The 25,727-nt window shown below is 44.1% G+C and overlaps 1 protein-coding gene across 2 annotated transcripts; it reads left to right on the forward strand.

The window, feature by feature from the left end:
- The first annotated feature begins 564 nt into the window (after positions 1-564).
- LETM2 (leucine zipper and EF-hand containing transmembrane protein 2) lies at positions 565-21,769 on the forward strand. 2 transcript variants are annotated; one of them, XM_075207037.1, is made up of 11 exons: positions 565-774; positions 2,337-2,405; positions 5,007-5,376; positions 6,427-6,570; positions 6,787-6,927; positions 7,011-7,214; positions 9,671-9,790; positions 9,869-9,985; positions 18,791-18,877; positions 19,392-19,451; positions 20,887-21,769. In XM_075207037.1, exons 2-11 carry the CDS (start codon positions 2,359-2,361, stop codon positions 20,911-20,913), a joined length of 1,317 nt encoding a protein of 438 aa, XP_075063138.1. In that variant the 5' UTR covers positions 565-774; positions 2,337-2,358; the 3' UTR covers positions 20,914-21,769. The 2 variants fall into 2 exon arrangements, with proteins under 2 accessions (XP_075063138.1, XP_075063139.1); XM_075207038.1 differs by having other exon boundaries at positions 565-718.
- Positions 21,770-25,727: the final 3,958 nt, after the last annotated feature.

A 25,727-nucleotide genomic window follows, 5' to 3' on the forward strand; every position in this document is an offset into this window, starting at 1 on the left:
TGATATTCACAATGATACCTAGAACGGGGGAGCACAGCAGAAATTGCATTGTGCAGCTAGAAAATATTAAAACAAACGAAAAATCCTACAAACAAGAGAATACTACTTATAAAATGTCTATGAAAATTAGGGACATTTGACAACCATGAATTCTGTTGCAAGTAAGCCAACAATTATGCGACAACAAAAATAGTCATTAATTATTCTAAAATAAATTTCAGTTAAGGCTTTAATAACATAAAACATGAGATTGAGTCAGATATCAATACAATCAATTAAGGTAAATACCCAGTTGTTAATAATATTAATTTGAGCACACTAATAATTTATTAACCATATTGCCACATAATAAAACGAACAGATACGATATAGAAGTAAGAATACAAAAAAACACCCTCAATATATAAAGCCCAGAGTGGTCGGAGCATGCGCAGATAAAGCACTGAAGCACCAGCAATTGAGGGCAAGCCAAGTACTGACGTCATTGGAGAACGTCCCCGAATTACTCAATCTATAGCGTTCTACCCATGCCAGCGAGTGATTGGTCTACGAGGAGGTTGTGGAGCTTATGCGTCCCTTGTGATTGGCTGAGCCGTGTCTGCCGGTGGCCCGGTTGTTGATGCTTTTGGCCCAGTGGAAAAGGAGGCGATAGTCAGAGGTGAAGTAAGGAAGTAGATGTGACACCGAGGGCTCTAAGGAAAGTTGTAGCTGGGTAAAGGTGCGTCAGACGAACTAACCAAGACTAACACCGAAATGGACTTCAGATCTAGTGAGGTATATACAATCCTGCAGATCATATGGGCACAGTTCATTAGTAGGTTCCACACCAATATAAAGTCCACTGTCTATCAAACACTGTTACCTGCAGTCACTGATATCCAGACCCAGGGTGTGTGGATACTTGTGTCACTCACAATGTTCCTGGTGTATCATAATGCCAGCTGCACAATGGTTTTGGTCGTTGAGAGCAGTAGAAGTTGATACATTTTTTTAATAAAATGTAATATTTCATATGTAAACGTACAATATTATTGTATTTTAATCATGTACAGTGGTTAGGTTATGTTGGGTAGGTGTATTGTCCAGTGTCTGTGTTGAGTATATTAGAATAGCTTTATGATCATGTCCAGTGGCTTCTTCTGTGTAAAAGAGATTCACAACCATTGTGTCAGAACACATTAACCTGTCACCATAATAGTCTACGTGTCTAACAAGAATATAGTATTGCAAGAGCTATGTCCCAGAATTATGCGTACTATATTTTCATAGCAAATAATTAAGCAAATAAATATTTGTCTTTTTGTCTTAACTTTTTGAATTTGCACATCTGCCCATGATTATATTTGGTCTATTACAATATAATATAACAGAAATGCTAAGGTAATATTTGTACAAATGTTGTTGTGTTATGTCTACTGTAGATTGTGATCTTGGATTTCCATTGTCTGCATGTATGGTTGGTAGATCTCCTTCATGACATTTGTCATATATTTTAATAATCACGTGTTCCAAAAATATTGTCACATGGAAGACTTGTCACAAGGTGTCACTCTTAAAAATGCTGGGTATAGAATTGAATAGCTGTATATTATGTTTATGTCCAGTGGGCAGGTCATGTTTGGTACGTGTATTGTTCAATGTTTGTAAAGAGTGAAATATAATTGTATTTTGGTCAGGTCATATTAGGGGGATGTAGTGCCCTATGTTTGTATAGAGTATTAAAGAATTGTAATATGATCATGGCGGGTGTTCAGGTCATGTTGGGAGGTATCATATCCAATGTTTGTATAGAGTAAAAAAAAGAATTGTAAAATGACTATATCTAGTAGTGTAGAGTATCTGTGTAGACTGTAATAGAATTGTAATATGATCAGGCATACCGCTCAGGTCATGTGGGGGGGAGGGAGCTGTAGTGTCTTCTTTATGTATAGGGTGCAATAGAATTGTAATATGATAATGTCCCGTGGTCAGGTTGCAGTGGGACATGTAATGAACCTATGTCTGATCAGATCTAACGTTCAGGTTATCAGGTAGGTGTGGTGTCCTATGTCTGTATAGAGTGTTTCTGTTACACAAATGCACATGACCATCAGCAAAGTGTCCCAGGAAAATAATTTTCAATTATTGGCTAGTACAGATTGTTCATTACCAGTATAATACTGCTGCCTTGAATGGAAAAAAAAATATGAAGTTATATATGTATTGCACATCCAGTGCTTTGACAGTGTCACAGTTTTAATTGCCTGCCTGGCAATACTCTGCAAACCAATGTTGTTTATTAAAGTGGCATTGCTGAAATTCACATTAAGATGGTCTTCTCTGTGTCTCCTTGGCAGGCTTGAAGAATTTTAAGAAGAAATGGCAGCTTACACCTTCAATGTTGTACTGGCTTCTCTTCGATCCCGGTAAGATTTGTGACATTCTTTTTCGAACATAACAAAGTAGTTGTGTGGATAATGTCGGTGATGTCTCCTTCTCCCTGTATAATGGGTGGAGCTTCAGATTCACAAATCAAACGGATGCCTTAAAGGAGAATACCCTTAACAAAGTATTCCGCTCGAAGGCAGGATCCCTCACTAGTGTACAGTCTAGGAAGATGAGGGCTTCCGTAGGGACAAAACTTTTTCTTGCGTGGCGTTTTTCCTTAATTAAAAATGTTATAATGTCAAGCTGATGTTCACTGACCCCCGTGTTTTGGGTTTGGATCTGGATTAACTTTGCGTTTTGGTAAAACCACCCTTGCGTGTTTTGGTTTTGGATTTTTTTTTTTTTTTTTTTTCTAAAAACCCTATTTTTTTTATTTGCTGAAATCACATAATGTGGCTCTTTTTTATCCCTACATTATTATTAACCTCAATAACATTAATTTCCAATCATTCCCAACACTGCTACCCCTCCTGTTTCTGTATGAGCAATGGCAATGAGCAATATCACTGGAGCCAGATCTCCTGTGCAGGGAGGTAGTTATGGAATCCAAAATCCCTGAGATTCGACAACACAATAATGACGTTTTGCCTCGATTCAGATCCGAGGACGCGCGAAAGTTACGAGTCGGCTCATGAGCCTCCTTGGATCCGATGGGCTCGGTTTTCAGAAAACCGTGCCTGAGCATCTCTACTTACAACCGATTACCAAAAATGATAGGCTACCAATATTTTAAGACCTAAAGTCAGGAGATCATTCAAAGTGTGATATTAAATTCTACTAGGAGACTTGATTGAATGAAATATAAATTCATTATTCCTTCGTAGTTCATTGTTTAAAGGCTTAAAAACATATGCAATTGTAGTAGCTCAATTCATTCATCAGATCACATATCATTTGCAGAACAAAATGCTGACAGTGTCCATTGATTCTATATATGATGTTTACATGCCTGGTTATCTTAAATTTATTTAACTGTCCACTTTTAGCATGCACAATAAATATAAACTATTAAATTATTATATATATTTACTTGTGAGGCACTACAAAACTCCACAGCGCAGGGCAGCCAGAGTTACAAATCCTACAAAATACAGTCACATATAAGAAGAGAACAAGTACAGAACAGATTGATGAAGGAGGTGTAGATGTGAGACAAAGGGTAGAGCAGGCCCTGTTAGTGAGAGCTTACAGTCTATAGGGAGAGGGCCCTGCTCGGGAGAGCTTCCAGTCTATAGGGAGAGAGCCCTGCTCACGAGAGCTTACAGTCTATAGGGAGAGGGCCCTGCTCGTGAGAGCTTACAGTCTATAAGGAGAGGGCCCTGTTAGTGAGAGCTTACAGTCTATAGGGAGAGGGCCCTGCTGGTGGGAGCTTACAGTCTATAGTGAGAGGGCCCTGCTGGTGAGAGCTTACAGTCTATAGTGAGAGGGCCCTGCTGGTGGGAGCTTACAGTCTATAGGGAGAGGGCCCTGCTCACGAGAGCTTACAGTCTATAGGGAGAGGGCCCTGCTCACGAGAGCTTACAGTCTATAGGGAGAGGGCCCTGCTCACGAGAGCTTACAGTCTATAGGGAGAGGGCCCTGCTGGTGAGAGCTTACAGTCTATAGGGAGAGGGCCCTGCTGGTGGGAGCTTACAGTCTATAGGGAGAGGGCCCTGCTGGTGGGAGCTTACAGTCTATAGGGAGAGGGCCCTGTTAGTGAGAGCTTACAGTCTATAGCAGGGGTAGGCAACCTGTGGCTCTCCAGGTGTTGTGAAACTACAAGTCCCAGCATGCTTTGCCAGTAGATAACCAGCAGATAGGTGGCAAGGCACGCTGGTATTTGTAGTTTCACAACACCTGGAGAGCCGCAGGTTGCCTACCCCTGGTCTATAGTGAGAGGGCCCTGCTGGTGGGAGCTTACAGTCTATAGGGAGAGGGCCCTGCTGGTGAGAGCTTACAGTCAATAGGGAGAGGGCCCTGCTCGGGAGAGCTTACAGTCTATAGGGAGAGGGCCCTGCTCGAGAGAGCTTACAGTCTATAGTGAGAGAGCCCTGCTCGTGAGAGCTTACAGTCTATAGGGAGAGGGCCATGCTGAGACAATAGGAGTTGGTTGGACCCAGAGTGGGCATGGGACTGGAGCTGGTATAACATGCAGAGGGAGTAGTATCAGCTTCTGCTGAGACCAAAGCTGTATCCTTTGTCACCTTTTTCCTAATATTCTAGTACTTGTCCCCGTGGCCTCTGAATGCAGCAATAGGTGTTGGAAACTGAAGATATTGGGCAGAAAATTCATTATACTTGTTAAATTCTCTGGAATCTGTACTGAAGGCATAATGGTTAATTTATGCATTTTGCATTTCCTAACATCTATTCACGTTCCAATTTTATAGATATTTTACCTTCAAAAACTGTTGGACAGGTCCAGGTGTTGTTTAACCCATTTTCTTTAGTAAACATGTCTGAATTAAATATACTACATAGGACTGGCTTTTGTTACTATGGTTACAGTATAAGCCAAACAAAACAAATTTTACAAAAGTGCAATCTGATTCTGCAGTGTTGAAAGGAGCAATCTAATTGGTATATTTATACATTTACAGGAGTTGTCGTCTTGTCCTACAGAAGAATGGTTGCCCTTTCTACACCTCCACATCCTATACCCAAAACAGATGGCTATCTCCCAAATCAAGCTGCTGGGCCTCCACAACCTTCCTCTACCCTCCCATCAGGACATGTAACTACCACACCTCTGTTTTACGGCTTCAGGACTTGCCCCCACCAACTCCTCCTACACAAGAACCAGAGGTGTCGCCACAAGTTGTGCGCAAGACACTGCGGCAAAAAGTGGTGGACGAGATTAAACACTTTTACCATGGTTTCCGACTGCTCTGGATCGACACCACAGTGGCGGCTCGGATGGTTTGGAGGCTGTTACATGGTCAGGTGCTGAGTAGGAGAGAGAGGAGGAGGGTACGTCAAATTTGCTTCAGTGTAACTATATATTGTTCTGGTTCCTTATGCCAGATTTGCAGTAATAACTTTTTTATTAGAGGCTTTGAACCTTAGAAGAACTAAGCCCGCCCTCAGTTAACTCAATGTTATACATGGTAGCAGCTGTACAAGAATATAATTGCTCTATATGTATACAAAACTAAACGCAACAACAGTTGTTGTCAGCGCTTATCCTTAACACTAAATATCTGTGTGTGTCTGGCAAAATAAAACAGGAAGTATTGGTCCATGATTTGATGAAAACATTTAAGCCTGCGTCCCAACGTAAGGGTGCCTCATTGTATACAGGTCCTACACTGAGCTATATGCTTTAAACACCATTAAAAAGCAGTTAAAATCAGATGCACTCACCTCCCAGGTATAGGGGTTTACATCTAGAAAGGGCTGACTTGTACGCCACACCCAAATGTGCCTTAAATAGGCTTTATGGAGAGCTGCTAAGGCAACATAAAGCAATATTTTGAAATATTTAGACAGCAACATGCAAAATGATTTCCAATCAGAGATGGCATATCGGCTTACATGTGTCCTTCAGCAATTTTGTTTTTACTAAATGCATTGCTTTATGTCTCTGGCTTACTCATCCACTTTGCAACTATGTCTGAATATAATCAGGCATGATGGCTTATATATAGACATATGGATCAAATTGCACAGGAGAAAGCAATGGTATTTCATAGAAGTTGCAGGAGCATGAACAAGACAATTAATGTAACACATCTGAAGGTGGATAGACTCTTCTTAACTTACTAGTGCATAATTATTTTTTAAGAACTACTTTGATAATAATTACCCATAAAGCAAACGAGAAAAACAAAACGCCCAGTTGATAAGATGTGTTTAAAAAACAACAAAGAAAGAGCATATTTAGCCAGGAAAGGCATGCAAACACTTTATTTTAATTTATTCTCTTAAATCCCTAAACTGTCACTTTTCTAAATTCTTAATTTAACCATTTATCTGAATATCTATGTTATAATGGTGACGGGTGTTTCTTGTTGGCTTTAGTTGATGAGGACGTGTGCGGATCTGTTCCGGCTGCTTCCATTTATGGTTTTCGTCATTGTCCCCTTCATGGAGTTTCTGCTGCCCGTCTTTCTGAAACTTTTCCCTGAAATGTTACCTTCCACCTTTGAGACAGAATCCAAAAAGGTTGGTTATATAAAGAATGGATAAGAATGAATTGCAAATAACCCTCACAGAAAACCTAAGTACTGAAAAAACTGTGTGTGTATGTTTTTATAAATACCCCATGGTCTATATTGGTGGTCTGCTTAGATCAAGGCTGTTTTCTGCACAGGTGTATTTGAAGTGGCTGAATTATGATTTTATTGTGACGTTTCTGGGTGTTTGTACAATACTTTGTAGGAGGAAAAGATGAAGAAGAAACTGGGTGCCAAACTGGAGATGGCAAAGTTTCTCCAGGAGACTATCTCCGAAATGGCTCGAAGGAACAAGGCAGAGACCGGAGGAGACAGACAGCAGCAGTTTTCATCCTATGTCCAGCAGGTTTGTCTATAACTGAGATTACGTAATAGCTCATACACATTTATAGCTCTTATAAATATAAACACTATATCATATTGTCCCAGGTGCGGGTCACAGGGGAACAGCCAACCACACAGGAGATTGTGCGCTTTTCTAAGCTGTTTGAAGATGAGCTGACTCTGGAGCATCTAGAAAGGTCCCAGCTTGGGGCTCTCTGCCGGCTGCTAGAGCTGCCACCAATTGGCACTAATAACCTCTTGCGGTTCCAGCTACTTATGAAACTCCGTTCTATACGGGCTGATGATGAGGTGAGAGATTGAGCAATGAAGCTTACCATCAATACTGTCACTTAACCATATAAACTGCTTCCTGTCTCCATAGCACTTATATTGCATATAAGTAGCACAGATGAGTGTGAGTAATGCTATGGGGACTCACACAGAGTGCAGCAAAAGACATGACAGGACGAACGAGGGAGTCAGACAGTAGACAGACGTGGGACAATAGGTAGAGAGGACCCTGCCTGCAAGAGCTTACGTTCTAGAGGGAGGAAAGGTGAGAGACAGTAGGACGAACTGGGAAGAGATGGCAGGCGAGGAAGAGGAGGTGATGGATAGAATGGTTAGGAGGTGGCAGGATAGGCGAGCTTGAAAAGGTGAGTTTTGAGTGTGCGTTTGAAGGACTTAAGGTTGGTGGAGAGTCAAGTGAGGCGGGATAGGGAGTTTCAAAGATTAGGGGCAGCACGGCAGAAGTCTTGGAGGCGAGCATGGGAAAGTTAGGGAAAGGAGCCTGAACTGAATTCTGAAACAGATAGGAAGCCAATGAAGTGATTTACTCTGAGAAGCGGAAGTGGTGCGATGAGAGATGAAGATGAGCCTAGATGCATTTCAGTATGGTTTGAAGATCAAAAATGTGAGCGTCAGGAAGACTAGTGAGAAAGAGGTTGCAATAGTCAAGACGAGAAATGATGAATGAATGGACCAGGATTTTGGTTGCTTCGTTAGAGAGCAAAGGACATATTTTCGTGATGTTACGGAGGAGGAAGTGGCAGGATTTGATGAGGCACTGGACATGAGGGTTAAAGCTGAGGGCTGAGTCAAGGGCAACTCCAAAAAGCAACAGGCTTGGGTGACAGAGTGATGTTGTCAACCAGGAGGTAGATATTGGGAGGGATAGCAACACTGGCAGAAGGAAAGATCTCAAAATTGGGGATGTTGAGTTTCAGGAAGCACTGTGACATCCAGGTAGTTACAGCAGAGGGACGGCTAGATACCTGGGTTAGGAGGAAAGATGGATTTGCGTGTCATCAGCATAGAGGTGGTATTGGAGGCCAAATGATTAATTGAGTTCACCGAGAGAGGTGGTGTAGAGAGAGAAGAACAGAGGGCCAAGGACAGAGCCTTGTGGGACTCCAATAGAAAGGAGAAGATGGGGGGAGGAAGAGTCAGAAGCACACACGCTAAAAGAGCGGCCAGAGAGGTAGGAGGCAAACCAGGAAAGAGCTGATTCGCAAAGTCCTAGGGAGTGAAGGGTGGTGAGGAGAATAGATGGTGTCAAAAGCAGCAAAGAGGTCGAGAAGTATGAGAAGGGTGAAGTGACGTTTTGGACTTAGCTGAGAGTAAGTCATTTGTTACTTTAGTGAAGGCGGTTTGAGTTGAGTGAAGGGAATGGAAGCCAGACTGGAGAGGGTCAAAAGAGATTGGGAAGCGAGAAAATAGGTCAGACGATTATTGACAAATCATTTGAGAATTTTGGGAGCAAAGGGATGCAGAGATATGGGGCGATAGTTGGAGAGAGAGGATGGGTTGAGAGAAGGTTTCTTAAGAATAGGGGAGATGAGTGCATGCTTTAAGGCCGAAGGGAAGATACCAGTGGAGAAAGAGGTTAAAGAGGCGAGCAAGGTGACAAAAGGCATTGGACGAGAGGGAGCGGAGGAACTTGGAGGGGACAGGATCGAGAGGAAAGGTTGTAGAAAAAGAAGAGGAGGAAAGAAGAGCGAGGATCTCGGGGACAGTTACAGGAGGGTAGGAGCCAAGAGTGGCAGAGTGAGTGATAGAGAGGACAGGTGGGGGCAGAACAGATATTGTCGATAGAGTCAATTTTGTTTTTGATCTCATTGTATAACCTGATACCTGTCACATGGGCACTACATAATATTGACACTTCACTGTAGACAAATGTGCATCGTATACATGCTTTTCTAAAACATTTACTTAATATATTGTTTTATAATTATGGTTTCTTTATGTTTATAGTATTGGACAAGGTGGGTGTTCTAGGTAGTTTGGTAATATGACACATGGCTGCTTTCTCAGTACAGTTCTGTGTATTGCAAAGGGCAGAGTCAATGTGTGTCACATTTAAGGACATCAAGAGTAAACCGCTCTGCCCAATTTTCTAAAACAAAAGTACCAAAGGAAGCCAGAATGATAAGTGTCCTTTATGCTACACTGTACAGTAAGGAAGAGTAAATTATTTGTGTTTTCATTTTACGCTGCTTCTAATTAGTAACATTGTGTTAATTATCCTCAGTCTCCTATCAAGTGGTTAGAGTGGGAAAAAGCCAAATCCAGTGTAGCAACGTTATCATTAGCAATGGGTTGTTTTTTTAAACCTGTTTTTGATTTTGTGTTCCAGGGACCTGCACATTCCCTGATATACTGATGTTTCATGAATTCAGTTCAGAATGATAAATACTGACATAGATTTCATTAGATGATATAAATGGCTGCCGCTTCACATTCTCCTTTATCTTGGTCTACAGATGATCTCAAAGGAAGGGGTGGACAACCTCACTGTTGCAGAGCTGCAGGCTGCCAGCAGGACTCGAGGTATGAGATCCCTGGGTCTCACTGAGGAACAGCTTAAAGATCAAATCAGACAGGTATAATGCTATTCACTATGTTTATGATTATAGTACAATCCAGCAGTACCATTCATATTCCATCTTCTCTTTTCTCAGTGGCTGGATTTACACCTGAAGGAGAATGTCCCTCCATCTCTCCTGCTACTCTCCCGAGCCCTGTTTCTGACTGATGTCAAACCCAAGCCCAGCCTAGCCGTGATACAAACTGTGGAGGTAAGAGAAGCACCTGTATGCTGTGAGCCTCCAGCGTTGGCCTGTGTGAGCTTTAGCTGGAGATCGTCCTTTACAGTGACCGGCTGTGACAGGATGGGCCGCCTATACCACCCTGTCTGTTGTTGCTGGGAACCGGCTGGGCTTACTTTGCCATCGTTCCCTTTCGTTATCCCAAAAGTGCACTCTTGCCGCAGGAGGGGCTTACACGAGCTGCCACCACTGGGCTCCTATACCGGCATCCAGAACCGGGTTTCTTCTGGGTAACTGGAAAGCTTGGGTCCAAACCTCAGAACAGCCGGAGAACGGATTAGTTTTAAGTTCTAATCTGCAGGTCACAGGAATACAGCAATATTGAAGATGTTTCCAGGCAGGTTTTTGAAGCAAGATGTTTATTATATGGAAGGTACCAGTGATCAGGTCAAATGTTGAAATCAGAAGAACATACTTCAAATACAAGCTAGTGCCTTTTATACCTTTCAGACACAGGCTATTTTTAAAATCAGGATGTACCCTATTTACACAAACATGGATTTACATGCATCGCAAAGCTAACAAATTTTGCGCTTATCTATGAAATTCACTCTGGACAAAAGGCCACACAGTAATGACCCCCTGCTGGACCTTTGGCCAGAGCAGGCATCCTGACACTTCATCACAAAACTTTGTTAGCACTTTCTGCTATCAGACTCCCTTCCACATATGTCTAATTGGAGGTTTCCACTAGCAACCTTACAAATCCCAAACAATGACATTTCCATACAAAACACATCCCAATACACACCAGAACTCCATCCACAAAGGCCTATTGTATCAGATATATGCATCAGAAATAAGGCATATCCTTTAGTAAGGTGAAAACAGGAAAAACGACACTGCTTACCATGGGGTTGTGGAGGGGAGCTTGGGAGTTGGCACCTAACTTTAGTACTGCTGGCAGACCCCTCCCCTCTACAATCCCCCTGCCTCTTCCTGTCCAGTTTTTTTTAGGTGCCCTGGAGTTGGGGCAGGTTTTAGTACTTAGTGTAAATTTTAATGAATTTACTTTATTTTATTTTGTGTTTTAATTTTTTTCTTTCAGCAGTGGCAACGCTGGAGTGTGTTCTACTATAGAGAACACACTCACAGCAGGACAGCGCAGGCATTCCCGTGCCAGATGAGTGCCAGCGGCGCTCACTGGCAGAGACTGAACAGACGGAAAATGTGTGCCTGATTGAAGAGTGACAAGCGGTCTCACGGACCGCTGTCACTCCTCCAGCCTCCCCGATAACCGGCACTTCCATTACAGGCAGAGAGTGCTGGTTATCGGCAACTGACAGACGCCGGCGGCCATTTTATTTTTTTACAGCCAGCGCTAAACGGAGAAGGAGGAAAGGGGGCTATACCACGATTCCCCCCCACATACATAGGAGGGGGGTGTCGGGTATCTTTCGCTGCGGAGACCTCTGTCCTAGAGGTCTCCACTACTCTGCCACGCTTTAAGCCTTTAAAGGCAGGACATGTTCTTTTTATTTTTGGTAATAGCTGCAGAGACAGCAGTTACTGAAGGGGGGGGGGGAGCTACAGCATAGAGTTCCCCCCTCCTTCCAGAGAGAGATGGTCTTTCCCAGCCTTCTGGCGCCAAGAGAAGCCCGGGAAGAGTGAACAGAACTGAGGGAGCTCCCCTTTTGTGGCCTATGGGCTAAGTATCACCTTTATGACAGGTATAAGAATGACAGATAAGGGAAAGGGCCCCATGGCAAAATACTTCACATGCTCAAAGTGTCATGTAAAATTACCTTGTGGCCAGAAGGACTCTTTGGCGCTCTGCTCTGCATGCGAAGCAGGGGTTCCCACTGCGCATACCCAGCAGTTTCAGCCCCACCGACGGAGGAACCGGCCTGGGTGGCCTCCCTGACACAGTCGGTTTCCTCCTTAGCTCAGATGGTTTTTCAGTCAAATCAGTTGCTAACTACTGTAGCAACTTCGGTGGCTAATAATGCTAACCCACAATCAGACCTCCCAGCTTCCTCAGGTTCGAGTGGATCGGGTTTGCCGGGACCTTCCTCATTACAGCCTGACCCAGCCCCTGTTCTTACAGAACCGGCATGGTCTACAGCTTTTTTAAAGGGTTTGAACAAGCTTAACCAGTTGCTTGATTCCTCTAATACCCCACCTGCTAAAAGAAAGAGACCTAGATCAGTAAATCCCCTTATGGTCCTATCAGACTCTGAAGAAGGCTCTGAGGAAGAGGGGGAAATTTATTCGGATCTTGACCAATTACTCCTATTGGAACAGGAAGACAATCCCAAAAGCCAATTTGTTAATGATTTGGTTTTAGCGGTTAGACAGGCGTTGGACCTCCCAGAGCCGGAGGATCTTACCCCCAGAGACAGAAGTCTCTTTAAGAAGGATAAAAGAAAGGCCAGCCATTTTCCCCCTTCTGCTAAAGCTTAGGGTTATTGCTGAAGGGGCATGGAAGCAGCCTGAAAGAAGGTTTTCTATTCCTAGGAGATTCTCCTCCCTGTATCCATTACAGGAGGAAGAGGTGGTTCGCTGGGTGACTATTCCCAAGGTAGATATCCCTATTGCCCGCTTGGCAAAGCATACCTTACTCCCAGCTCCTGGTTCAGCGTCCCTTCCGGACGCCAATGACCGCAAGGTTGAATCCCAGCTTAAATCCATATTTGCGGCTGTGGGTTTTTCTTTCAGACCTACATTTGCCTCAGCTTGGGTGGCTAGAGCCATGGAAGCATGGGCAGACCAGCTGGCAGAGGCCTTACAGGACTCCGAACTTCTTCCCCTAGCCCTGCATTTGAAGGAGGCTTCGGGGTACCTTTATGAGGCAGCCCAGAACTCAGCGGCGGTTTCCTCTTCCATTCAGGCGGCCTCTATTTCAACAAGAAGGACGCTATGGCTGAAATCCTGGGAAGGTGATGCGGAATCAAAAAGGTCCGTTGAAACTATTCCGTTTTCTGCAGCAGGTTTGTTTGGCCCGGAATTAGATACCCTTATTTCACAGGCAACGGGGGGCAAAAGCACTTCCTTGCCAGTATATTCTTACAGGAGCCGCAACCCACGGGGCAGCTCTTTCCGTCAGCCCTTTCGGGGGACCTCCTCTCATAGGGGACAGTCCTTTAGAGGCAGACAATCTAATTCTTGTGGCTCTTCCACTAGGGGGAGATCCTCGTTTGCATGTAAGCGCCAGGCCTCCAAGACCCAGGAGAAACCTGCGTCCTGACGACCACCCTGTACCACAGGGGGCCCCAGTGGGGGGACGTCTGTCTCTGTTTTGGGAACAGTGGGCAGCGTCTTCCCAAGATCCTTGGATCCGGGGAATTATTTCAGAAGGGTACAGGATAGACCTGTTGGGCCCGGCTCTGCAGCGTTACTTCCAGACCCCGCTACCCCGGGATCCATTAAGAAGACAGGCTATACAGGATTGTGTCGCTTCTCTTCTGCTTCAGAAGGTCATCTGCAGAGTTCCAGATTACCAGAAAGGTCGGGGTTTCTATTCCAACCTGTTCCTAGTCAAGAAGCCGGACAGCTCCTTTCGTCCCATCCTAAACTTAAAGGGCCTCAATGTTCACTTAAGGGTGGACGGATTTCGGATGGAATCTCTGAGGTCAGTGATAAACGGCCTAGAAAAGGACCAGTATATGGCGTCCATAGATATAAAGGACGCATACCTCCACTTTCCCATTTGGATCCACCATCAGTCTCTTCTCAGATTCTCAGTGGGATCATTCCACTACCAGTTTCGGGCCCTCCCCTTCGGCCTCTCAACTGCGCCAAGGGTCTTCACGAAAATTATGTCAATAATGGCAGCATGTCTTCACCTGCAGGGAGTTCAGGTTCAGGGAGTTCAGGTCGTTCCTTATTTGGACGACCTACTCATCAAGGCTTCCTCAGAGAATTGCCTACTTCATCATTTATCCCTCACCCGAGCGGTTCTCGAGAGCCACGGCTGGCTGATAAATTCAAAGAAATCCCAGATGGTTCCGTGTCAGCGCATGGTTTTCCTGGGACTCATCATGGACACCAGCAAACAAAGAGTGTTTCTCCCAGTAGAGAAGATCAGCTCTATTCAGACTGTAACTACACAGGTTTTGTCTTCCCCAAGCCCCTCAATGCATTTATGCATGAGGCTACTCGGAAAAATGGTGGCCTCCTTCGGTCAAGCCCATTCTTGATGTTTCCAGTGGGATCTGTTGTCGAAGTGGTCAGGATCACACCTACACCTTGAACTTCAGAAGATCTCCCTATCTCCGAGGGCGACAGAATCTCTTCAGTGGTGGCTGGTTCAGTATCACCTGAAAGTGGGCAAATCCTTCGGTACATGGTCGTGGATCATAGCCACGACGGATGCCAGCCTGACAGGTTGGGGGCGGTAATATTGCACCTCCGACTCCAGGGTCGTTGGTCGGTTCAGGAATCAGCTCTGTCAATAAATGTTTTAGAATTGAAGGCCATTCTCTTGGCCCTCAGGGGAGCACAGTCCCTTCTTCTGGGCCACCCGGTCAGAATTCAGTCCGACAATGCCACGGCCGTGGCATATGTCAACAGGCAGGGAGGAACCAGGAGTGCAGCTGCCATGGATATTGCAGCTCAAATATTGGTTTGGGCAGAGCTATATGTTCCGGCAATATCAGCAGTTTTCATTCCAGGAATAGAAAACTGGGAGGCGAACTATCTAAGTCGAATCCAAATGACACCGGGGGAGTGGTCACTCCACCCAGAGGTCTTCCAGTCTCTGGTTCGGAAGTGGGGTCTTCCGGACATAGATCTCATGGCCTCCAGACACAACAGGAAAGTTCCAAGGTTTTGCGCAAGGGCAAGAGATCCCCTAGCGGTGGCAGTGGATGTCATGACTATGTCATGGGAGTTCAGGATGGGATACCTGTTTCCTCCAATTCCCATGCTTCCTCGCGTCTTTAAATGAGTAAGGCAGGGCGGTCTGCCAGTAATACTAGTAGCTCCCTCTTGGCCGCGCCGAGTGTGGTACGCAGACATATTGTCTATGGCGGACGGACCAGGGGTCCACCTTCCGCATCGAGACGACCTTCTTCTGCAGGGTCCATTCCAGCACCAGAGTTTACCTCAGCTCAGTTTAACGGCATGGCTGTTGAAGCCAGCCTCTGGAGGTCTAGAGGTTTTTCTTCCAGTGTAGTTAACACTTAGATGTGAGATGAAACAGGTTTCCTAGCTAACATCAATCACAGGATTTGGAAGGCCTACATTAGGTGGTGCGAAAACAGGACATGCAATTTGTCCACTTTTCGTATTCTTCGCTTGTTAGCTTTTCTTCAGGAGGGCCTGGAAGCAGGTCTCAGATTAGGTTCCCTAAAGGTACAGGTATCGGTACTTTCAGTATTTTTTCATATGAAATTAGCTGATTTGCCAGATATTAGAACTTTTCTTCAGGGAGTCTTGCACATACAGCCTCCTTATGTACCTCCTACAGCTCCATGGGATCTCAACATGGTACTGGATATGCTCAAGGGGCCTCCATTTGAGCCTTTGAGCGAGGCAGATTTAAAGTGGTTGACCTGGAAGGTCCTCTTTCTTTTGGCTATCGCATCAGCTCGTAGGGTTTCTGAATTAGGAGCCTTGTCCTGTCGAGAACCTTATTTGGTTTTCCACGAGGACAGAGCGGTGTTAAGGACCCTTCCTTCTTTTGTCCTGAAAGTAGTGTCAGCTTTCCATCTTAACCAGGAAATTGTAGTTCCGGTTTTCACATCTTCTTCTCATTCAGATAAACAATCTATGGATAAGTTAGATGTTGTTAGGACTCTCCGCATATATGTCAAAAGAACTTCCCAGATTAGACGTACTGACTCTCTGTTTGTCCTTTATGACGCTAATAAGAGAGGCTGGCCAGCCTCAAAACAATCCATCGCTAGATGGATTACGTCTACCATCAGACAAGCATATATAAAGGCTAACCGTTCTGTGCCGGAGAGACTTACAGCCCATTCCACCAGATCGGTAGGGGCTTCGTGGGCAGCAAGGAATGGAGCTTCTGCAGACCAGCTTTGCAGGGCAGCCACCTCTGTCCACACCTTTACAAAATTTTATCAGTTTAATGTTTTTGCATCAGCTGATGCAGATTTCGCTCGTAGTGCTTTACGAGCGGGATTTTCGGAGTAGTCCCACCCTTTAGAGGCTGCTTTAGAACGTCCCCATGGTAAGCAGTGTCCCCCAGACCGGATGAAAGAGAAAAGAGGATTTATGTACTTACGTTAAATCCTTTTCTCTGATTCCGTCTGGGGGACACTGCGATCCCTCCCTTCTGTTTTTCTTCTGTGTGCTCTTGTTTGACTGCCCTTTTTATCCTTGGGCTTTTTAAAACTAACTGGACAGGAAGAGGCAGGGGGATTGTAGAGGGGAGGGGTCTGCCAGCAGTACTAAAGTTTAACTAGTTAGGTGCCAACTCCCAAGATCCCCTCCACAACCCCATGGTAAGCAGTGTCCCCCAGACGAAATCAGAGAAACAGATTTAACGTAAGTACATAAATCCTCTTTTCCTATCTCAGAATATATACAATATAAAAATTAAGTGCCCTGTGCTAAATCCTTTTAATTAAATTAATTCCAGAAGTTATTTATTAGTGATCAAGTCACACCGGCATTGCAATAATATTGTCAAGTAACAGGTGCTGGCTGCTGAGGATAAGAGGGGGACGGTCAGCGGTAGTCATAGTGTGGAATATGTATTTGTTTGTGAACACAATGGATTTGTTTGCCTATGGCAGTATCACTTACGCCACTCCCTGCAATCTGCTGATTTATATGGCCTTTAAGCCTTTGAAGACCCCACTCTGTAATTTCATAGGATTTAGGACAAATTTGCTCCCCCCCCCCCTCCCCTAGTTAAGCAGCCGTGCTGACTGACCTGTTAGGTATTTTAATCTGTGTGAATAGGGTGTTTTGTACCTCTTCGTTATAAGCCTACCTTTGAAAAGGAGGAAACAGTCCTACCTTCCTGTGCATCCACTGTACAAAAGTTGGTCATCCACTTTAAGGACATGCGGGGGGGGCACTTGGTCACAAAGAGGTTGTTACACTTCTCTTGTGTTATTCCCTTTACGTACTTGTTCCCAATTATTCTAGATGTTACAGGAATTACTGTGTCCCTTACCACAAGGATACTACAGTGCTGCCAAAATGCTATAGGAGAAAAAAGAGATATCCCATAAATAACACCTTTTGTTTAAGCACAACAGAGGCTGCCATATTGTGGGCTGAACCAGTATACAGGAGAATGTAACCTATAAATTCATGAGGAACCAGCGACATTATTATTAGTATTATTAATATTTTATTTATACAGTGCCACAAAAGTTCTGCAGCTGTGTACATGAAGTTTACAGAAATATATAATACAGAGACAGCAACGATAATATATTACATTAATGAACTAAATATAATTATGAAAAGACCAGACCTCTATTAATTAACTGATTACGCACAGATAGCTTGGTAATGCAGATCAATTTATTTACTGGACAGTGAGTGAGAATGATGGTAATTTCCAACCTGAAGGAGACCTGGGCTCAAAAAAACTATAGTAGCAGGCCTAGAGGTACAGAGGGTGAGGGAATAGTAGAAGGGGAGCAAGAGGAAAGCAGACCCTGCTCGTCAGATCTTGCATGCTAAAGGGATTGGACCACACAAATACCGGCTGGGAGTGTGGAGGTGATAGTCGTGTCGAAGGAGTTAGAAAGGACTGATGGGCTTAAATAAAGAATTGAGTTTTAATTATGTAGACCATGGGCAGGCAGCGGAATTGAGGATAGACTGAAGAGGAGCAAGGCAGGACTTGGGTAGCCCACAGAAAAGGAGGTTAGAGCAATCAAGTCAAGAGATTACAGGGAGAGAATAAGAGTTTTGGTAGCTTCTACGGTGAAAAAGGGCAGGATCTTTCATACATTCCAGAGGTGAAAGTGGCAGGATTTGGAGAGGGACCGAATGTGAGGTTTGAAGGAGAGGGAGAGGAGTCAAGGATGGCCCCTAAGCAGCGGACTTGAGGGACAGAGAAAAGGATAGTGTTCTCAACAGAGAGGGGATGGTACAAATGTTTTGAGAGCTTATAAAACAAGCACTCCTCAAGCAATTGAATAGAATAATTTATTGAACACAAGGGTTCTGACTAACTGACTATAAACTGGCCTTACCGTGCTTTGTTGCCTGTCTATGGTAGGCAACTCAGATTGCAAGCTCCACTGGGGCAGAGACTGCATAATATGTTGGTGATATATAATAATAACAATACTGATGCTAGAATACACTTTGCGTTCTGCAATGTTATATTTTCTGTTCTGATGGACAGATCGCCAATCATACTTCTCTCATCATCATCATCATCATCATTTATAGGGTGCCACAGAAGCCGTACAGAATACATGAATATTGTACACATAAACATCCTCATGTATATATGAATACAATAAGCAGAAACCGTATTATAAGTACAATTAAGCATAATAGCAAATTCATGAACAAAATTACACTTGATTGCCATGTGAGATACAAATAGTGTATGAGTGATGTGCGAACTACAACAGATTCAGTATGTATGAATGACCTAACAGCATAGCACTTGCAGAACATTCAGTATGACAAGGGACATACGAGGTAGATGGTCAGTGACTTTAGATAACTTGTATGTAGGACCCTGTCCATGAGAGCTTACACTTTATACAGTAGTGTGTCCGAGAGTCCTTATACTTTTATGGAAAACATATCCTTCTATTAGGTAGGATTTAGAGGGCTAATGACATTTTCACAATACCAATTACTAAATATTACTTTCTTTTAATTTCACAGGTACCAAAGCCCAGTTCTCCTCCAGCCCAGCTCACAGACTCTAAAGAGACTCTAACAGACTCTGCCCCTGTCTTACAAGGTGTACAGGTAATCATCTGACATACAGGATCTAAATCTGTAACTAGTGACACAGTATCTCATGAGTATGAAAGTGTGCTGTATATTCAAGTCGGGTTAATTGTATCATGACTGATTTGTTTTGGAACTTTATCCAACCAACTATCCTGACAGCCTGAGGATACAGTAGACATGCTATAACAGACCCGAACAACTTATGGCTCGCCAGGTGTTGTGAAACTACAAGCCCCAGCATGCTTTGCCAGCCGATAGCTGACGGGGTATGCTGGAACTTGTAGTTTCACAACACCCAGAGAGCCACAAGTTGTCCAGGGCTATACTACAGACTCCTCTGACTTTCTGTAGCCAACCCTGTATCACTTGTTTGAGAAGTCGCTGTTGATGAAAAAAACCTGTGTATAATACAAAGGAATAGGCAGTAATATATTTGTGCTGCTAACTGCACATTTCAATAAGATATATTTATTCAGGCTGTACTATTAATGTAATAAGGACATGTATATTGTTTTTAATGTTGTCACAGGAGGAAGATATTACCACAAACAGTCAGATTAAAGATTCTACGGTGCAGGAAAAAGGAAATGTGAGTTGTGAAAGAAAAGCCTTATATGTGTTTATTGGCAGCCTCGTATGGCATAACGGTAGCATTGTGTTTAATGCTGGCAATATAACTAAGCCATATTAAAAGGGAACTCCGTCATACAACAGCTAAGCTCTGTGTGCTAGAAACAACTGCATTTATACAGCAGATCTATAGGTGCCCACACACACTGCTATTTTTATTTTACAGACTATACCTGGCCTTTAGCCAGAGATTGCAGCAAGTATGGACTGAAAATGACGGTAATCCCTGACAATTATCCTCTCGAGATCCAGAGGATCGTTATTGGGCATGGTGGAAAATACGTTCGGGAATTGGCTGCTGACGGCCTATGTTTGCGGTCACTCTGCAGCCACACTTGCAAGCAAGCTATGGTTGAGCCATATACAATGCCCAAAATAGGTTGAATGGCTGGGTAAGGGCTACAAAAATAAATAAATGTTCCTGGAAGAGAAACTTCTCAAGATGGAGTTTCCCTTTAATTGTATCCTGTGCAGAAACGCTAGCACTTTTTCTCATTGGTCGCTAGATGTCACTGTCTCTGACTGATGATTTCATTGCTTTTAGAGGAGTCAGACAAATAGCCACGGACATTCTTTCACAAGCCTGCTTCCTTCTAACTCTCTGACTTTTATAAATGATCATAATCATGCCCTCGTGGCTGCTGACAGCCTAGGACCCAAATTTATGGCCACAAACCTATTTTATTTGGCTCATGGTACCTGATTTTTATTATATTCAAACTGGGATATCTGTTAATGAAGGGTGGTCTGGGAATGGGGATCTTACCAGGTTTCCCCTGCACATCTGCCCTGTCAGATGTATCGTATGTTGGCTTTTAGATCCAGCAATAGAGGAGACACATTACAGTCTTGGGCAGATTCAGTTAGCCGAGAGGTGCCCTCCGGACATTGCCTCGACATCTGACTGCACACTGTGTACAGTACAGAAATCTCTGATCATTTTCCCCTCTCAACTCTACAGGATGCGAGGGGAAAGTGAGTGAGATTCCAGTAAAGACTCTGATGAGTTATGTTTTCACGGTCTGTTCTGGAGACATATATCATCCCCTCCTGCCAAATTGGATCTGCACCTTATTGCTGCCGGTGCCTTTGCTTCAGGAGACCTCGGCTGTTTATTTGTACCAGTGTGTTTTGCTTTTGCCATGTTCTCCATCCTGGTAAGCAGCCATGATTTACAGCATCTGTACAGGCTTGCACAAAGAAAGTCATCGGGTGCCCAACAAACTGTATTGTTTTCCAGTTTAGCATGAAACACAGTGCCTAAGTGATGTCACTGGTCCTTGCCGCTTATGAATATTAGTCTAGCTGCCTCCACTGTTTGTCAGTGACCAATGCATTTTTCATTTTTACAGCAATGAAATGACAACTCTACTTTTACCTGGTTGTTCCCACAGGCAAAAGCAAGTGCCAACGGAGTGTAAGACCAGGAGACCGCTTTCCATTCACATGTTTCACCGTGCAGAACGAGCACTCAAGTCAGAACGTGGACATATTTATGCTTCCTTCCTCTCTTACTGAGAACACTGCCCTAGGACATGGAGTCACTTCTGACCAATCAGCTCTCAGTCAGGTGACCTGATGTTATAACTGTGCAATCAGTCCAATACAGACACACTTGCTGCACTGTAAAACCACACGCAGTACGCCTGGGACATTTTAAGCTACTAATAATGAACTTTCAATTTATAATTATACAACGGAGACATGTTGCTTGTGAACTCATACCATTTATCGAAAGCACAGGGGATTCACCTATCACGTTTCCACCTAGTGCATTTATTTTTTATTGTATATTATTAAATTCAAGGCAGCTAATTTGTGGTCTGGAGCAGTATTACTGAGAATGCAGCCTATTGATCTTTCTTTGTGCCTCCGGTCTTGGTGATGTTGCGTACATTTTAGGTAAAGAGCCCTACACGTTACAAAGGAAATGATTTAATCACAACTGCTCCTACTTTATATGTATGTGAACTCCATATATTTAATTTATACGGCATGTAAATATGTACATATGTTTTTGAATACTGAATTTTAGAACATTGTACAGTTTGTTTGGATTTGTTACATATTCTTGTACATACAGTGACTATTTTCCTGCAGTCTATAATGTAAAACAAACATGTCAGTATAAATCTTTATTGCTTTCATTGTTTTAGTGTGTGTTTTCCACATACCGGTTTTTTTCAGGGAAACTCATGGGAAAAAAAAAAAAAAAAAGTTTTTATGTTCTCTGCTATTAAATTTATTGGTTATATAAAAATAAAATGTCGAGTTTTATGTTACTCTCTCTGGTCTGATTTGGAACACGGTGGATGCTGCTCTATAAGAATAATGCACTGCAGCCAGGCCTCCCTTTTTGATACCTCTTGCTCCTTTCACCCGGGGTTGTGCTCTGGTTACCATTAGTGATAACTTCTTCTGTTTGCAACATAGCTATAAGTGACAAGCCATTGAGAGCGTGGTAGAAAAATAATTAAAAAAAAAAAAAAACAGCTGCAGTTCCAACAATAAAGCAGAAACAGCTATTTCTGCTACATTTTGCTCACCGGAATGATCAGCTTCATATAAAATTTGATGATGGTGTCCCTATCTCCAAAATAATAATTGTAAATCAAATTCTTTGTTTATCCGTACAAACACCATTGAGAAAGTTCATTTACAAGGGGCATCTGCATTAAGTCAAGTAACGATAGGTTTATATGTATGTAAAACAATAATCCACTCTGAGTCCACTTATAAAGTCACAATATATCACAATCAGAAGTTTGTGTTGTGTATATACGAGAGTTCACTTGTCCACAAGGTCCTCCGTAGCCCCTACAGCTCCTATGAATGTCTGTATTGTGACACCGAGCACTTCCACTCCACAAGGGGCTGCTATGTAGTCATCTGATGCCCGGAGCGCTATTGGCAAATTAGGATTTCTCTTTCATCCATCTGGGGGACACTCCTTAACCATGGGGTTGAGTCGGGGGGGGGGGGGGGGAGGAGTCTGGCACCCAAAGAGTTAACTTTTTTCAGCTGACAGCATATCACCCCCAGCAATTCCCACATACCTCGGTTTGAATTGGGTGCCCTTGGAAGAAGGTTGCACCTGAAGAGCTCCAAGAGAGACAGTGAACAGGGTTCACTGGTTATAGGTTTTTTCCTTTTCTTTGCAGTTTTTTTCTTTTGACAGTGGCGAGAGGCTCCGTGCAAACGGAGCTGACTCGTGGGAGAAGCGCCTGTCGGGGGGGGTGGGGGGTGGGAGCGGCCCCGCTGACAGAGAGGTAAGAAGCGCTTCTCACAGCGGGAAGCAGTCGGCAAGAGACTCTCCCCGCTGATGCAGGACGGGCGCTGCCATTAGGCAGAGCGCGCCTTTACTGCTGAGGTTCCCCGAGAGCCAGCTGGAGTATACCAAGTTCCTCCTCCCATGGGGATGGCAGTGAATTCTTGAGGATGGCGCGCTTTGAGTAGCGCTAGCGGGGAACACATTCTAACAGGTTTTCCCCTAATATAAGAGAAAGGGCAAAACGCTGTTAAGGCAAACAACACAGGAGAGCCAGTGGAAGGGGAATGTGTTTGAGGAACACCCCCCCCGCTGAGTGAGCACGTGGAAGATCCCTTTTTTGGCGCCAAGCTTCAAAAGGAGGACAGTTGTAACAGTCATTTGAAGAGAAGTGCACTGTTAACACATATCTTCCACGCTAAGTATCACCTTGTTTCTTCTGTATATGCATGTGTATTATAAGACTATGAGGTGTTGAGAGAACTGTGTTTATGGAAAACTATAAAGTTCTCCAAACCTGTCTTATTTAATCAGAAAAACTATGATATGTTAAATAACCTAGTCTGTATTTTCGGATAAAGGTTGTGGAAGTGTTTGGGCGTGCCAAACATATTGTCTGTTCCAAATGTAATGCTAAATGGGCCCAGGTGTTCTGTGCTAATTGCAGTCATTACTGAAATACCTGCTGCAGCCTTTCAGCTTGACTAAAAAAATTATACCTTATACTCTCTATATAGAGGAAAAGGAACAGAAATACTATCTTTTGACTGGTTCATAGATAAATATGTACCTGTATTTTGCGGCGTGGTAGCAAAATGTGAGCAAGATAAAGCAACAGGATTTCACCTAAGTAGATTGGGGAAATCACTGTTAGCAGAGACACAGAAGGAGATACCAGTGGTAGGGGAATGTGTTGAGAAACACCTCTTCCCCTCCCCCGCTGAGTGAGCACGTGGAAGATCCCTTTTTGGCACCAAGCTTCAAAAGGAGGACAGTTGCAGCCGTCATTTGAAGAGAAGTGCACTGTTGACACATATCTTCCCCGCTGAGTATCACTTTTATTTTCTTCTGTGTGTATGTGTGTGCATGTGTAGACATGTATATTATAAGACAATGATGTGTTGAGAGAACTGTTGTTTATGAGAAAACTTTAAGTTCTCCAAGCCTGTCTTATTTAAATCAGAAATACTATGATATGTTAATATAACCTAATCTGTATTTTCTGATAAATTGGAGAAGTTTTTGTGAATTTTGAAACGTGATTTAGTTTTTCTTATCTTGTGATGGCAGATAAAAGCAAAACAACACGTACCAAACATAATGTCTGTTCAAAATGTAATGTTAAACTAACAAGTGAACGGCTGGATCAGGGGGGGCTCTGTGCAGCCTGCACTGTGGCTCCTGTGAAACAGCCCATAGACACCTCCACCATAACGGTAGATCCTCCTGAGTGGGCAGCTGCCTTAACACAGGGAGTTAATACCCTTGTAAATCTGTTATCTAAACCAGTTGAGATCCCAGCTACATCTGTGGTTTCTCAGGGTATAACAGTAGGAATGACAGATGAGTCATTTTCTCCAGGGTTCTGTGTATTTCCCTCCCCAGCCCTCCCGGGGGTTTCCCAGATGGGAGAGGTGGGTTGGTCAGTGGTGGCTAAAAGCCTGGACCGGCTTACCCATCTACTGGAGAACCCCAGACACAAGCGTAATGTTAAAAGACGTAGACAAACAGCTAAAGCGCTGTGGTCAGTGTCAGACTCTGAGAGTTCCTCAGAGGAGGAGGGGGAATTGTTGGACGATTCACATGTGTCCATTATAGAGTCAGAAGGAAACTCTAGGCACCAGGGTATGGACGATCTGGTAAGAGCAGTTCGTCAGACCCTGGGGTTTGCTGAAGTAGAGGAGACAAAGTCTTTGGACCGCTCCCTCTTTAAGAAGGCTTCTAAGCAGGTGGTCAGGTTCCCTCCCTCAGTTGAGTTGAGGGATATTGTAGAGGCCTCTTGGAAAAATCCAGATAAAAGTTTCTCTATGCCAAGGAAGTTTGGCGTATTGTATCCCCTTCAGGAGGAGGTTATGACCCGTTGGGAACAGGTGGCAAAGGTAGATACACCTGTGGCGAGATTGGTTCATCAGACTACACTACCTGTACCCGGGTCAGCGACCTTACAGGACGCGACTGACAAGAAATTAGAATCCCTGCTGAAGTCGATCTTCTCGGCCGCCGGTATTAGCCTCAGGCCAGCATTGTCCTCTACCTGGGTAGCTAGGGCCATGGAAGTCTGGGCAGGCCAGTTAGAGTCTGCCTTGCAGGATTCAGATTTACTGCCTCTGGCCATGCAGCTAAGGGAGGCAGCAGGCTATGTATATGAAGCGGCCCATAATTCGGTTTCCATAGCTTCGTCTATTTCAGCTACAGCTGTAGTAGCTAGAAGGGCGTTATGGTTAAGGGCTTGGAATGTGGATGCAGAGTCTAAACGATCATTAGAATCCATCCCATATACGGGTGGGATGTTGTTTGGTCCAGAATTAGACTCTTGGATTTTACAGGCTTCAGGGGGCAAGAAGACGTCCTTGCCTGTAAATACTCCAAGACCTAGGGCTAGGCCTAGGTTTAGTTCTTTCAGACAGCCTCCTTACGGGGGCGGGTCTGGCACAGGCCAGACTACCGATCCAGGGGCCGTGGAATCCAGGAGACAGTCCCGTAGGGGAAGGTCATCCTTTGCCCCTGTGGCGCGGAGAGCTTCTTCCGCCAAGCTGCTGGATAGACCAGCGGCATGACTACCACCCACCTCTGGTTCCAGAGGGTGGGGTGGGAGATCGGCTGCTTGGGTTTGCCCGGCAGCAGACAGGGTCCTCGGTAGACGAGAAGGTCCAGAATATCGTGATAGAATTCATGGGACCAGCTCACCTCAGGTTTTGGAAAAAAATTACTTTGCTGGCTTCTGTCAAATCAGAAAGAGCTCAGGGC

This window comes from Mixophyes fleayi, chromosome 4 (assembly GCF_038048845.1).
Source record: "Mixophyes fleayi isolate aMixFle1 chromosome 4, aMixFle1.hap1, whole genome shotgun sequence".
In the NCBI taxonomy this organism is placed as follows: Eukaryota; Metazoa; Chordata; class Amphibia; order Anura; family Limnodynastidae; genus Mixophyes; species Mixophyes fleayi.